This window comes from Eimeria acervulina, genomic scaffold (assembly GCF_000499425.1).
Source record: "Eimeria acervulina Houghton genomic scaffold, Eah_scaff89, whole genome shotgun sequence".
Taxonomy (NCBI): Eukaryota; Apicomplexa; class Conoidasida; order Eucoccidiorida; family Eimeriidae; genus Eimeria; species Eimeria acervulina.
This window is the reverse complement of record NW_013547092.1, coordinates 30,722-43,254: the sequence shown is the minus strand read 5'-3', so window position 1 is coordinate 43,254 and position 12,533 is coordinate 30,722. Positions and strand designations below refer to the sequence as shown.

The following is a 12,533-nucleotide window of genomic DNA, read 5'->3' as shown; positions in this document are numbered from 1 at the left end:
GTGCAACAAACAGCCGCACACAGTACCACACTGGGCCGCCATTGCTCACTTCCGTTGGGCGCGTTTCCAAGGCGCATCCCTCCGCCTGCTCTGGAGAACACAGAAGGAAAGCAAAATTGTCTAATTCATTTCAGAGAGTAGATCGGAGCCGATTTTTCACACACCAGAGAACTGCCCATACTTTAGTAGCCATGCTCCCTCTGCGGTCAAACTCTTGAGCCGGACGATGGTGGGTAAGCATTTGCATTTCATCACTCTGTTAGCACTGAAATGATTGTTTGGAACAGGTCTTCTTTTCTGTCTGGATTCTTTTTGTGTCTTTGCCCATGAAGAAGCCTCCAAATATCTCCAGACCCTCACCTTCGGGTCGTTGCCGCGGCACTGCGGTCTTCTGATATGTAGGAAGTGAACATTCTTCGCATTGTATTTTTGTGGGTAACCGTGCATTTAAAACGGAGCTGCAAGAAATTTAATGCGGAAGGAGGCGCATTTTTCCAGGACTTCCCTGAAGTACGCGTTGCCTTTTCGGGAGACTGTCCGCTGTGCTGGAAGCTGCTCCATGCTACCGACATTGGTTATTAGCCCTTTGAGGGCTTTTTGTCACAATGAATCACGCGTCGCGCGCCCTTCCAGGGCCTCTTTCCTTGACCGCCTTTTGAAAGCTCCACGCGCCAACCGAGCATTAGTGCCTCCCTGCGTCACTGCAACCCAGACTAAATCGCGTGCAGTCGCGAGTGGTGCGTGGATGGGCATTAAAGGCGCGGTGCTCAGGGCATGTAGTCAAAAGTTAGGCGTCCGCCATCCCAGCAAGTGTAGTTACTACCAGTTGCGTCCCTTTCATTCACACCCCCAGGCGCGGAACACGCAAAAATCGACAAAAGGCAAACATAGGGAGGCCCTAGTAGGCCCCGACTTGGTCTACAAGGCCAAGGCAAGTAATTACACCTGCTGGACAACGCTGTTTTCAAGGGCGGGACGCGGCTAACATCATTTGTCGTGCATGCCGAGTCCCGTCCTGTGTATCTCTCTCGTTGGGGTTCACTCAAAATCCAGCCCTTCCTTCAGCTTAATACTGCTTGAAGCTGCAGGGGCAACTGCAGATGGGTGGAACTCCCCTCTGGTTCACCTGTGCCCTAGCATCCCCTCTGTGTCTCTTGGTTTTTTGTGTCTGCGTTTCAGTGGGATGTGTACACGCCACAGCAAGTGGAATCTGCTTGGTACGCCTCTTCTGAGGCGTTGGGATCCAAGTGGGGAAAGGGGATTTCCCCCGTAGTCTCTAATGGCCCCTCACGAACTCCTCCTGTCTCTGAGGGCTGTGACGCCGGGGGGCTGGACAGGAAGAGACAATTGGAGACGGACGGGCAGGAGCAGATCCTGCTGCTGCGCCACGTTTGGGAACAGCAAGGACAGCTTTCACCTTTTCAGGCGGCGGACTTGGCTTATTTTATAGCCCGTAGAAAGAACCCTCCAGAGCGACTGCTGCACCAGCTCGTTTCTCATGTGCTCCACAGCCATCCAGAAAGACGCCTCTCTGTCCTTAGGATACACAGGAAAGTTGTCACGTCCCGTCTTAGCTTTCTCGTGCCTGCGGCACCTGCCTTCCGCGTCAGGTCTCTATCTAATGCCAGATCCTCGTCTTTGGCTCTCGGGGGTTGTTTCTTGTTTTCTGTCGGCTGGTGTTCTCATTGTATTGCCAACTGTTGTACTTGCTGTTGCCTGTATGCTGTTGCTTGTCTACGGTCTGTGACTTTCTGTTCTCGCTTGTCTCCAACTCGATATTCAGCGTACGGGTCTCTCCTCTGAGCCTTTCGGGATTACGTTTGGCCTAAGCTCTGCCGTGTCCTGTCTGCTTCTGCATTTTCAATCCAAATTGGAACAAAACGGAGAGAAGGAGGAATGAGGGAGGGTGACGCTGTTCTCTCGGAGTGGTGGAATGGGATTGCTTCTGTGTGTTCCTAGGAGGAATTTATGCTTCTTTCTGTAGACGCTGTTTCGAAGGCCGTTCAGAAACACCATTGGGCTCGGGCTTCTGTGTTTGTGGGTGTATAGACTGCTGAGAGTTTTTCAGCTCGTGCCAGGTGTGGCCGAGAGGGATGTACTGGGCCCGCTGTGTGGAGCCCTGCAGCGCCGGGCGTCTCTGCTCAATCCGGCGGACCTGCAGCTCCTGCTCTCCGATTTCTCGGCTATCTACACACCGCAGTTCTTGCCCTTCTTCTGTGCTGCAGCGCGAGTCCTGAAACAGTGCAGAGGGGGTCCGCTCGAGAGCCCGGCTCCTGCGGAGGGGCCAGCAGCTCTACGGGTGCACGAGGCTGTCGAAGCAGCAACCAGCGGCAGCAGTAGCAGCGCCAGCAGCGCCAGCAGCGCCAGCAGCAACAGTAGCAGCTTCCGCAGGATAAAAGCATTCGATTGCAGGGAAGAAGGGCTGTCCCCTGTCCAGGCGTGTTTCCTTCTTCATGCCCTGGGTGAGCTAAGGGCGATGCCTTTATTTTTAACAGAAGCCTATTGATGAGCTGTTGCCATTTGCATCTGGCTCCTTGCAGATTTAGCGCGTCTTTCTAAAACTAATGCGGTGTGTTTCTGCACCTGACCGGGGCCACATCGCAGGGAGTTTTGTCTCTGCTTCGAGCGGCATACCTGTTGCTTCATTCTCCAGCGCAGTTGTAGGAACTACTTTGACTTTTTGTGCGAGGTTTGCTGCTGCTGCTGCTGCTGTTCCTGCTCGACTGATTCAGGGCGAACGGACTTCCGAGATTCGGCCCTTTTCTCGATGCTTGTAGAAACGGTTGATGGCGCTGTTTCGCAGCTGCTCGTCTATGGACATCAGCAAGAGAGACGAAGGCAGAGACTCGACACCAGCGTATGGATGTCTCATGAGGAGCTGCTGCTGAAGGAAGACCCTGAAGCTTTCCCTGGGGCCGCAGGCGAGCCGCCTCGGTGCGGGGGCTTATGGCAGGCCGCGGCGGAACTGACGGGGGAGGCGCTGGTTATGTGCGCAAAGGGTTTGGCGAACCTCAACTACAAACCGACAAGCGCGCAACTCCGTCGCCTTGTAGAGGTGCTGGTGCCTTATCTGCTTTGTGAAGAGGTGCGGTGTGCCGGGTAATATGCCTCATGGTCGGGTGTCTGCAGTGTCTGCAGCCGTCACGAAGAAAAACCTGAAGCTCTGTCTCACCAACTTTTGACATGCTCTGGAGGGAGAAGGCTATTGGGCTAGTCCGCTTTTTCTCCGAAATTTATTTAGAAAAGGACTTCACAAAAACATATTGAAGTTTTTATATAAGGGCATGAAGCAGCATGCAGATAGACTGAAATATCGCGTGCCTGTGATGCTGTACACGATATTATTAAAGGGTTGGCTTATCTTCACATCCAGGGGTGGAGGGTTTTGGTATCTCCCTTCTCTTGCTCACGCATTTCCGCATGCAGGGGTGTTTATGTCTTCTGCTGCTCCCGCCCCTGCTTTGCGACGCAGCCTTCAGTGCTTGGCCATGCACCTTCGGCGCGTCGGCTACCCCTGGTCTTCGGAGCTGTATCCGGTCTGACGCGGCTTGGGGCAGGGCCTGAAGGCCTGCGGAGGCTGATAGAGGAGGTCTGTTCCCAACCTCTGAAGGCCATGGGCCCCTACGAGCCGTGCGACCTTCTCGCTGCTGCTGCAGCATTGGAACCGGTGGCCGCGCTTCCGCCTGATGTCGCAGCAGCTGCTATCAGGACCCTTGAGGCCAACTTGTTGCAGGGGATGTCTCCCGCTGAAGCAGCCAGAACGCTTTCAGAGCTTGCATCGGCAGCGCCCAAATCATCAGCAGCAGCTACAACAGCCGCCACAGCTGGGGTTGCGAGCTCGGCCGTGTGTGATGTTGCTGGCGTAGGGGGAGATGCAATGGAGACCTTTAGGGCTAGGACAGTTAGTGAAGACGACCCCTGGGCATCTGTTGAAGATGCGCGTCTCAGTCCCTGCTCTCCTTTTCGGTCAGCTGCCAACTGTTACCTTCTTACGGTTGCTGTTGGCCTAGCGAGAATCCGTCCCTTCCTCTTTGCTCTGCATCCCGCTTTTCGTGTTTCTACTCTGAATATCTTGGCTTCACTGGAGGCCCTTGTAACCCCAGCCCACAGGCCTCCGAGCAAAATGGCCTCTGTTCGGCAACAGCAGCAGCAACAGCAGGAGCAACAGAACCAGCAGCAGCAGCGGCAGCAACCTAAGCCACTGGTAAACTATAGCATTGCCCAGCAAGCTGCTTCGGGTGGCATGGGCACTAGCGACGATGCAGTGGGAACGCCGAGACAACAGGCGCCACACTGCAATGGCAAACAGGCCCAGCACGTGAGTACGAAGCGAGGTCTCTCGGCAGAGTCTGGAGGGCGTGGGAGGCCTCCGTTGCACCCCGTCCTACGGCATTTAATCTTGTCGCTGTTCTACCGCCTGCCATGCTTATCGCTGCGGCTGCTGGTTGAGTTCATGGATGCTCTACGGGTTTGCGATTTCGCTCAAAGGGAACAGACTGAGGGGCTGTTCCCTCACGGCAAGAACAGTAGATGGCACAGGTCAGTCAGCGCGGCCTCCCCAGGAGCTTGAAAGGAAGTTGCCTCACCTGCGCACAAAAGAAAAATGATGCACACGAGGACTCGTCAATCCCGTGCATAAACTTCCAGGAGAGCCTATATGCAGACTCGTACACACACCAGGGCGAATACCAGCATATGCGTCTGGAAGTGTACACCAGAGGAAAAAGAGGCAGGGCCAGTAGCTTTTCGCTACACCGGGCGCAACACTACACATGTGCAAGTGCTTGTCGGCACAGGCGCAGTGTGCAGCTGGCCCTTATCCACGATGAATGAGGGACATTCCTCGTGGATAAGGGCCAGCTGCACACTGCGGCTTGCTGCTGCGTGCACAGCCGTGGAGTGCGCAGAGGGCTGCTCTCCACTGCTATGCAGACAGTAGCAAGCAGATGCATGTACCTTTGAAGCGTGGGCATAGTGTGAGGGATGTGAATGCATGCATTCTTTTTTTTTCAACTGGACAGTTCCAAGTATTTATTGCATCAGGTATTGATGTATCTCTGAGTTCTTACGCACACCTCCATCTGCGCAGGGACAACGGAGATGCTTGTGTAGAACATGGGGCCCCATCCATTACTCCGTTCTGTGCCATGAACTGTGTTTGGAATGCGTGCGCATTATTGCGTGATAGGTGTATGAAGGTGGTAATGCTGGCGCATGGGTATTCCTGCCGTTGTGCCTTTTCCGTATCTTGCTTGCTGCGTGATTATAAAGGGTACATATATGTATCTGCAGCTAATGCTGTTCATGAGGTCGTCCACCCCGCACATACGAACCTTCTTTATGGATGCAAAGTGCTTTGCTTGTGCTTTTCCACCAACGGGTGGAGCAATAGGCTGCTCCATATAGGACAGTGGGGAAGTTCATTCATGGAGCACGTCGAGTTGGTTCTTAATGCATGAAGTAAACATGGGCGCGAGCAAGTGCATGCCTACATCTACACGCGTGCATTCATAAGGGCGCATAGTTGCTATCACACAAGAAGCAGCTGTCCCGGAATGCGACAAGGCCGATTGAACAGGACTTTTGGTCCTTTGGACACTCGGCCCTCGGCGTGAAGCGTCGCCGTTTGAGTCGCCCTTTATTCTTTTCAAAAATGTATGTAGGACATTTTGCTTGGCGCAGGCCCCTAATGCACGCGTTGGCAAGGGAAGCTGTTCGAAAGATGCATCAGGCGACCGCCGACTCAGTAGTCAAGTTTTTGGCGCTTTTTTATGTCGAGTTAGACGGCTACGAAGTGTCGCTAGGCCCTCTAATCTACGGCATGCACCGGTAAGGCTAATAAATTTTATGCTGAATGCGCGTTAGTGTTTCATACAACTGCAAGCGGGCGTCTTTGTCTCTTACAACACTGAAACAAGCTATCTGGGGTAATTACCCTCCTCCGAAGTGCTGCCCGGGCTACGTGCTCGTGATCGGGTAGAAATATATCTTTCTTTTGTCGAGGGTTTCGCGTGAGTCGGCGTCTGTTTGCAGATAGGAGCCAACACGATTCACTTCTTTCCTGTCTACGCATGCTCTCTGGCCGCTGTTTATGTCCGCCCCTGTCTGCCCGTTCCGTATGTTCTGCACTTCTCTGTCTCCTGCGTCTCTCTTGCCTGTATTTTCCCCTTATCCCTGTCTCGTCTCTTTCCTTTGTTGGTGTCGGTTCAAGGTTGGCTTTGCTGGGTGCCCCGAATGGCCTCTCCGAAGCGGAGGCCTTGAGAAGACTGTTGATGGTGACGACGGTAGGAGGGATACGTGTCTCGTCTTTTTTCTTGGCCAGCTCATCTTCCCATCTTTCTTCTTCCTTTCTCCTTGTACCCCTGCCTTGTAGCGCTTGCCCTTCGTAGCAGGCCGCATCGCACTTCCTTCTCATCGTTATTTCTGTTCCGGCTGGTATAGCTGTTCTTCTTTCTTGTGTGTGAGTGTTCGTGCCTGGCCTTTGCTCTGCTTATCAGTGCTTATTTGCATCTAGGTGGCCGAGCCTGTCTTCATGGTTTCTGCGTGTGTTTAGATGAAGCCGGAGGGAGCCGCAGCTTTTAGCAGCTTCTCCTCTGTAGCGACGCAATTGGCAGCGGCTCTCGTGAGTCCTTCGCGAAGTTCTGACTAAAGACAGACTTCAGACTTCAATGAGAATATTGGGAATGGCCTACGGCCCCCTGGAGTGTGTGAGAATGCCAGGACAGATTGCGGGGCTTCACACAAATATGAGTAATTAGCGCGGACGCCAGCGACGGAAGACAACGAGAACGCGGTGCTCTCTGCTTATCTGGCTGCAACAGAATTGAAGGTCCGTGCTGCACTGGCTTTGTTTCGCTTATCAAGAAACGACACGAGGCAGTTGGGTTCCTTTCCCTTCTCCCTTGTGAGTCTTTGCTGCTTCTTCTGTTTGCAAGGAATATACATACAGAACACTGACGATTGCTGGCTGAGTCGAAGGAAACCCCGGTAATACTGGCTTCTTTTCTCCACACTCTGGGGGAACGGCCTCAGTAGTTGCCGGCAAGAGTGTATCTTCATGTTTGGAGCGTATGCATGCGTTTGTGCCTATCTTCCCTCTGCATGCGTATGCAAGGGATGCTGCTTCCCAAATGAAAAAAAAGCTTTTCTTTGGACCGCATGAGCAGAAGTTGACGATCCTCTATGCTGCTCTTTGTGTGTCCTTGAGGGGAGAGGGACGGGGTAGACAAAGCTGTTCGTGCTGCTGCAGCCGGTGCAGACAGCCCAGCTACCTCCTCGAACCTGTTGAACCAGCTTGAGCTCGAGAGCACCCGCCACACGTCGTGAGCTAGTCTAAGCATATACACAACTATAAGCAGAACAGGGTCAGCTACGACAGAAGGAGTGAAGAGACGTCATAAACACAGCGAAGAGTAGGTCGAGTGCATGTTCTGATTGCTCCACTGCATGGAGGAGAGAAACGAGAAACCACACACTCCCAGAGAGCAGAATGCGGGACAAAAGACAAGGTTTGTTGCAGCTCACGGTGACAGCACCAGCTGCTGGTGACGTCGCACCATACAGCGCTGACGAACTTCATGTCCCTGCCAGTAGTTTTTGTCTGAAAAATAAACATTATTATTGGCGGGTAACAGAAATTTGTCAATAATTGAGCCACTCCCTATGGGGGAACTACGTTCGAGCAAGGCATGAAACATACATGCTGCCGATCGTATCAACGGCATCGTAAATGCTACATGCGTAAATATGCGTAGAAGACTGAAATGCTTGCGATCATAATGTTCATGCATGCACGCGGAGAGCTCATTGGATTTACAGTCACTAGCCGATGGAAATCTACCTCAAATGGAAAGCCATTTATCCTTCCAGCGCCGCTTATGAATTAGCGAACTATGCACAAATGTTGACTTGAGAGTGTTACGCTGGGTTAGCTGCGGCACTCCCTAGAGGGGGAAACACTTTCCTTTTGTGCGGGGATCTTCCTAGGCCACCAACTAAAACACCACCAAAAGGACTTGGCCACCCGCTCTGCTGTCATGTTGACCTCACAATGGCCAAAAAGCTGGTTGTGCATTTTTCTGGAAGAGTCTGTGCGAGGTGAAGTTGGTGCATTCTAGGGCCGTAGTCTACTTTCCGTTACAGCCCCGCCTACAGGCACCGTTTCATCTTCTGCGAAAACAGGCAATTCTTGATGCTCCTGCAGCATGTTGCTCGCTCGAGAGTCACTGCTAGCATTCCTGAGATAAGCGGGGCATGCTGCCTAGTTATTCAGCCAGCTTCCAACATGAGTGCCAGGACTGAGGTCCCCAGCAGGCGTCGTTGCAAAATTCACCCTCAGCTGCATGCATTGAGAGTAAAACGTCTTGAGCATAAAGACAAATAACGACAATCTAGCTGCCGCTTTTGCTCCCCTTTGCTTTCAATGATCCATCCATGTGGCAAACCTACCTGCACTGTGAACGGCCAGCCGAGGCCGCGACACATGAGGCTTATTAGCAGAGGACGGCCACAGTATTCTTAACTATTTTGTACGGTAAACCTCACATTGATATCTGGGTGCGCTCACTGGAATAGAATTGTTCAAGTCAATAGCGAATGCGCCTGCTGATCGGCCGCAGCAGTCCAATGGTGCACAAAGCCTGCTGAACCCGACAGAGGCAACCTGAACTATTGTGTAATAGAAAACCTACAGTTTCCCCCGAATAATACATGGAATCTTGTGAATCAATCGGGGGGACCAATTCTCCCTATGCGCCGTCGCACTTTTCAGTGAGCATTCGTTAAGTGGGCGAGTTGAATTTCATCGTCGCAGCTTTCGGCGAGCATGCGCTGAGGTGAGCGAGTTGAATTTCACTGAAAACTGCAACGACGCAGAGGACTATTTCCCCCTCCTGTATGCTTCTACGAGATTCCGTGTGTTTTTGAGGGAGAAACTCGAAGCCTCTTCAGGCAGCCTCTGTCGCGTTCAGCAGGCTCGTGCACCATCGGACTGCTGCTGCGGATCAGCAGGCACTTGCCGTGATCTACTTGAACAATTCTGTTCCAGGGTGCACATCCACAAGTCAAGGTAAGGTTTACCGTAGGAACTTGTTAAGAAAACGGTCGCCGTATTGCGATATCGGCGGCACTGAACAGTGCAGGTAGGTTTGCTCATGGTGGATTTCGACCATTGTGAGCAGAGGGGAACAAAAACAGAAGTCATCTTGACGTTATTTGGCTTCATCTCTAAGAATTTTTTACGTTCAATGCATGCAACCAAGAATGAATTTTGCAACGACGCTCGCTGGGGGCCCCTTCCATGGCACCAATGCTGAAGGCCCGCTGAATGGCGAGGCAGCATGCCCCGCTCTTCTAGGGGAGGCTAACAGTGCCTCTCGGAGGAGCAACGAACTGCAGGGGCAGGAAGAACTGCCTGTCTCGGCAGAAGAGGAAACAGTGCCTATAGGCGAGGCTGTTCCGGAGGGGGAGCATCTGCGGACTCTTCGCGTGTACAGCAAAAGCTCATCGCCTGCACCACAAGCAGCAGCATCCACATCAGCCCCTTCGGAATCGGCTTCAACTGCTGCAGCAGTCTCTGCAATAGAGGGAGGAGAGGAATCAGCCGGGAGCTGTCGAAGCTGCCGCGACGTCCAGGTGCTAAGGGTATTCCGCAACCCCGACGTTATGATAGCCCCGAATCTTATCACAGAAGAGCAGTGTCTTCACTTGCTGAAACTGGCTGATGGGAAGTGGACTCGCAGCAAAACAAGCATCGGGACGACATCAGCACCCCAGGTCCGGGATTCTGTGCTTTTATATCTTGTACGGCTGCTGCTGCTGGGGGCGGTGCTGTTGTTGTTTGAATTCTTACGATAATTTTTCGCAGAACAGTCCATTTAAGTTTGTAAATAGATGCTTTGCAAGTGCAACACTTTGAGAATGGTTTGGCGCTTGTGTGTAGAGGGGAGTAGGAGTATGGCGTCTTTCACTTGGCTCCTTCTTGCAAGTTTCTCCTGGTTTGCTCCTCGCTTGAAGGCGGGGGCAGTAGTGTAGTCGCCACTATGAGTTTTGTATGCTTACTGAATGGTGTAGGTACAGACATGCAGATTGTTTGTGTGACTGCGCGCGCCTTAGACGGCATACAAGACAACTGAAAGCCGGACACGGACGTCGTACTCAGTGATGCTTGAGGAGGCGCAGACACCTGGTGTAATGTCTGTGGAACTGTTGGCTTGTGCCTTAGCTCAGTTGCCTCTGCAGCACCTTGAATCTCTGGTGCTTGTGAGATATGCTGAAGGGGAGTACTTCTCAGAGCACCACGACGGAGGCTTTAGGCCGAAAACAGTTCTCCTATATCTTAACGGTGAGTATGGGTCTTCGCCATTAGTCCTCTTCATGCTCACCAGCCCTTGAAGACGAATGCGGACTGCTGCTTCTTTGCTATGTGTGCTCTGTATGCCGTTTCGTGTGGTCTGCTGCTGCTGACGGCCAAGTGTTTGCCGTTTAGGCTTTAGAAAGTCCCCTTGACATTCGTACCATGCTTCTTCCCCGGCATCCTTTTCCTCACCCTAAGGCATCTACTCCCGATTAGGGTCTTTTTGCCCCTTATGCCAGTGCTGCTAGTGCATGCGGGGCTGAGGGATAGGGGCGTAGGGCTAGATGGATTGACACAATATGCGAGGCATTTGTGGAAGAAGTAAAAGACAACGGCTGCATGAGATTAGGGCTTATTTCTACTCCTTGGAACTGCTTGCTTTTCCCTCCCACGTACCGTTGCACGCGTGCTCGTAGGATTCTTGCTAAAATACAAGTAGATCAGCACGTTATCGTGCATTACTGTAAATATATGGCTAGTCGCTGGCTTGGGGATCTGCATGCTTGGAGGCACTGTGTTCCTTTGTCGGTATTTTCCCTTCAGATGTCGAAGATGGAGGGTACACGCACTTTACGCGCCTGGGCCTGAAGATTGGGCCGTCCCAGGGCAGCGGGGCATTGTGGAGCAACGTGACGCCTGGGGGGAAGATGGATTTTCGCACTTTGCATGCGGGAGTGGCTCCTACCAAAGGCACAAAGTATGTTGTTAACTGTTTCTTCAATGAGGCGGTTGTTCGACCCACAAGGCCTCCGGTTCCTCTGTCCCTTGAGCTTCCACAGGGCATCCAGGTCCCCGAGCTGAAGCCGGCAGGCGAAGTGTCTCCCCCACCAGGCCAAGCTAAAAAGGATACTGCAGAACTTGACTTAGTTAGCGCACACGGACAATCACACCAACAAGTTGAACCTGCGCAGCTACACCAGCCGCAACAGCGGCTACAGCAGCAGAGGGAAGTTGGCAAAATTGGGGAGTCGCAACGTCTGATTTGGGGTTTTTCTGGCATTGGCGCACTTAGAAAGAAGCAGATGGGATGCCCTGCCGTTTTTCCCTCTTTCCCTCAGCAGCTGTGGCGGCAGCACGAGATGGCACAACTAACGATGTACCCACCTATGAGGGGGAGCGGGGGTGGCGCTACGCTCCCTATGCTTCCCTTTGGATTTCCGTCAATAGCCACCGTCTGTTCACCTGGTGGATGTATCACGCATACAACGGGGGGATTGCATCGTGATCAACGGTGGGTGTGACGTCGTACAGGTTGGCTGACTTCCTCCAAAGCGCAGGGCGGAGGGCGCGTTGGAGCGCTGCGAAGAAGCGCGACTTAGTCTGCCGCAGCTGGCGCGGCCGCCGTGAGTTGCAGCATGCCCTGTCTCTTGGCTCGCATTCGGCTGTTTATACGGTGTCTGTGGTATCGGTTTGTGTCTTCTAGAAGCTGCACCGCAGCCATCCAAGCGCGCACTCGACGTATGGTTGGCTGTGTTTCTGACGTCACTTCACTCCTTTCTTCGTCTTGTTTGGCCTTTTACTGTGTAGAGGTTTGCAGTTGTTTAGTCTTGCGCAGTTTCTGCAGCGGACGCTGGAGGCAGCTTGAGCTCGACGGCTCAAGGCTGGTTCCGCGGCGTGTATGTATGGGGTGTCTATACCCGCTTATGGAGCACGCAAAGCTCTGGCAGCTGCAGCCGCAGCGGATGTATACCTCTCTCCTGCCCTCCCCGAAACATGCAGGAAGAGCAACATAGAGACCCGATGTTTGCTTATCTGGTTTAAAGACGTATTTGATTTCAGTTTGAAAACACCCCCCCGTCGCCTACAATGCACATACTAGAGAGAAGCATATAGGCATGCTCACGCTCTTAAGATAAAGGTACTCACACTTGAAAACAAAGACTACGAGCCCCCCCCTTCCCCCTTCCCCCCCATTGTGGAGGGGATATTGTGAGCTGGTGTCTTCAGGGTTTCGCGTGGCCTACAGCCATCACGGTCACCTGTCAGTATGCATATGCGTGTCTACTTTTCAAATAAGAGCAGAAACACATCAAATCAGATGGTGCAGCGACTCCCCAAGTTGGCAATGCTCCTTCTGCTGGTGCTGCTGTTGCTTCTGCTGGTCCAGTTGCGCATATTGGATGCGTAAAGGGAATAGTTTGACAGAGGCATGCTTTGCAGTATCCTTTTCAGTGTGGGC

General features: G+C 52.8%; 2 protein-coding genes across 2 annotated transcripts; both read left to right on the top strand.

Moving 5' to 3' along the window:
- Positions 1-226: 226 nt before the first annotated feature.
- EAH_00014970 (hypothetical protein, conserved) lies at positions 227-4,833 on the top strand (the record flags this gene model as incomplete). The annotated part of the gene is made up of 6 exons (XM_013391225.1): positions 227-229; positions 1,180-1,605; positions 2,069-2,462; positions 2,733-3,085; positions 3,473-4,539; positions 4,797-4,833. 6 exons carry the CDS (start codon positions 227-229, stop codon positions 4,831-4,833), a joined length of 2,280 nt encoding a protein of 759 aa, XP_013246679.1.
- Positions 4,834-9,261: 4,428 nt separating this feature from the next.
- EAH_00014960 (2OG-Fe(II) oxygenase family protein, putative) lies at positions 9,262-11,939 on the top strand (the record flags this gene model as incomplete). Its single annotated transcript, XM_013391224.1, has 5 exons — positions 9,262-9,774; positions 10,114-10,342; positions 10,898-11,450; positions 11,606-11,697; positions 11,884-11,939. 5 exons carry the CDS (start codon positions 9,262-9,264, stop codon positions 11,937-11,939), a joined length of 1,443 nt encoding a protein of 480 aa, XP_013246678.1.
- Positions 11,940-12,533: the final 594 nt, after the last annotated feature.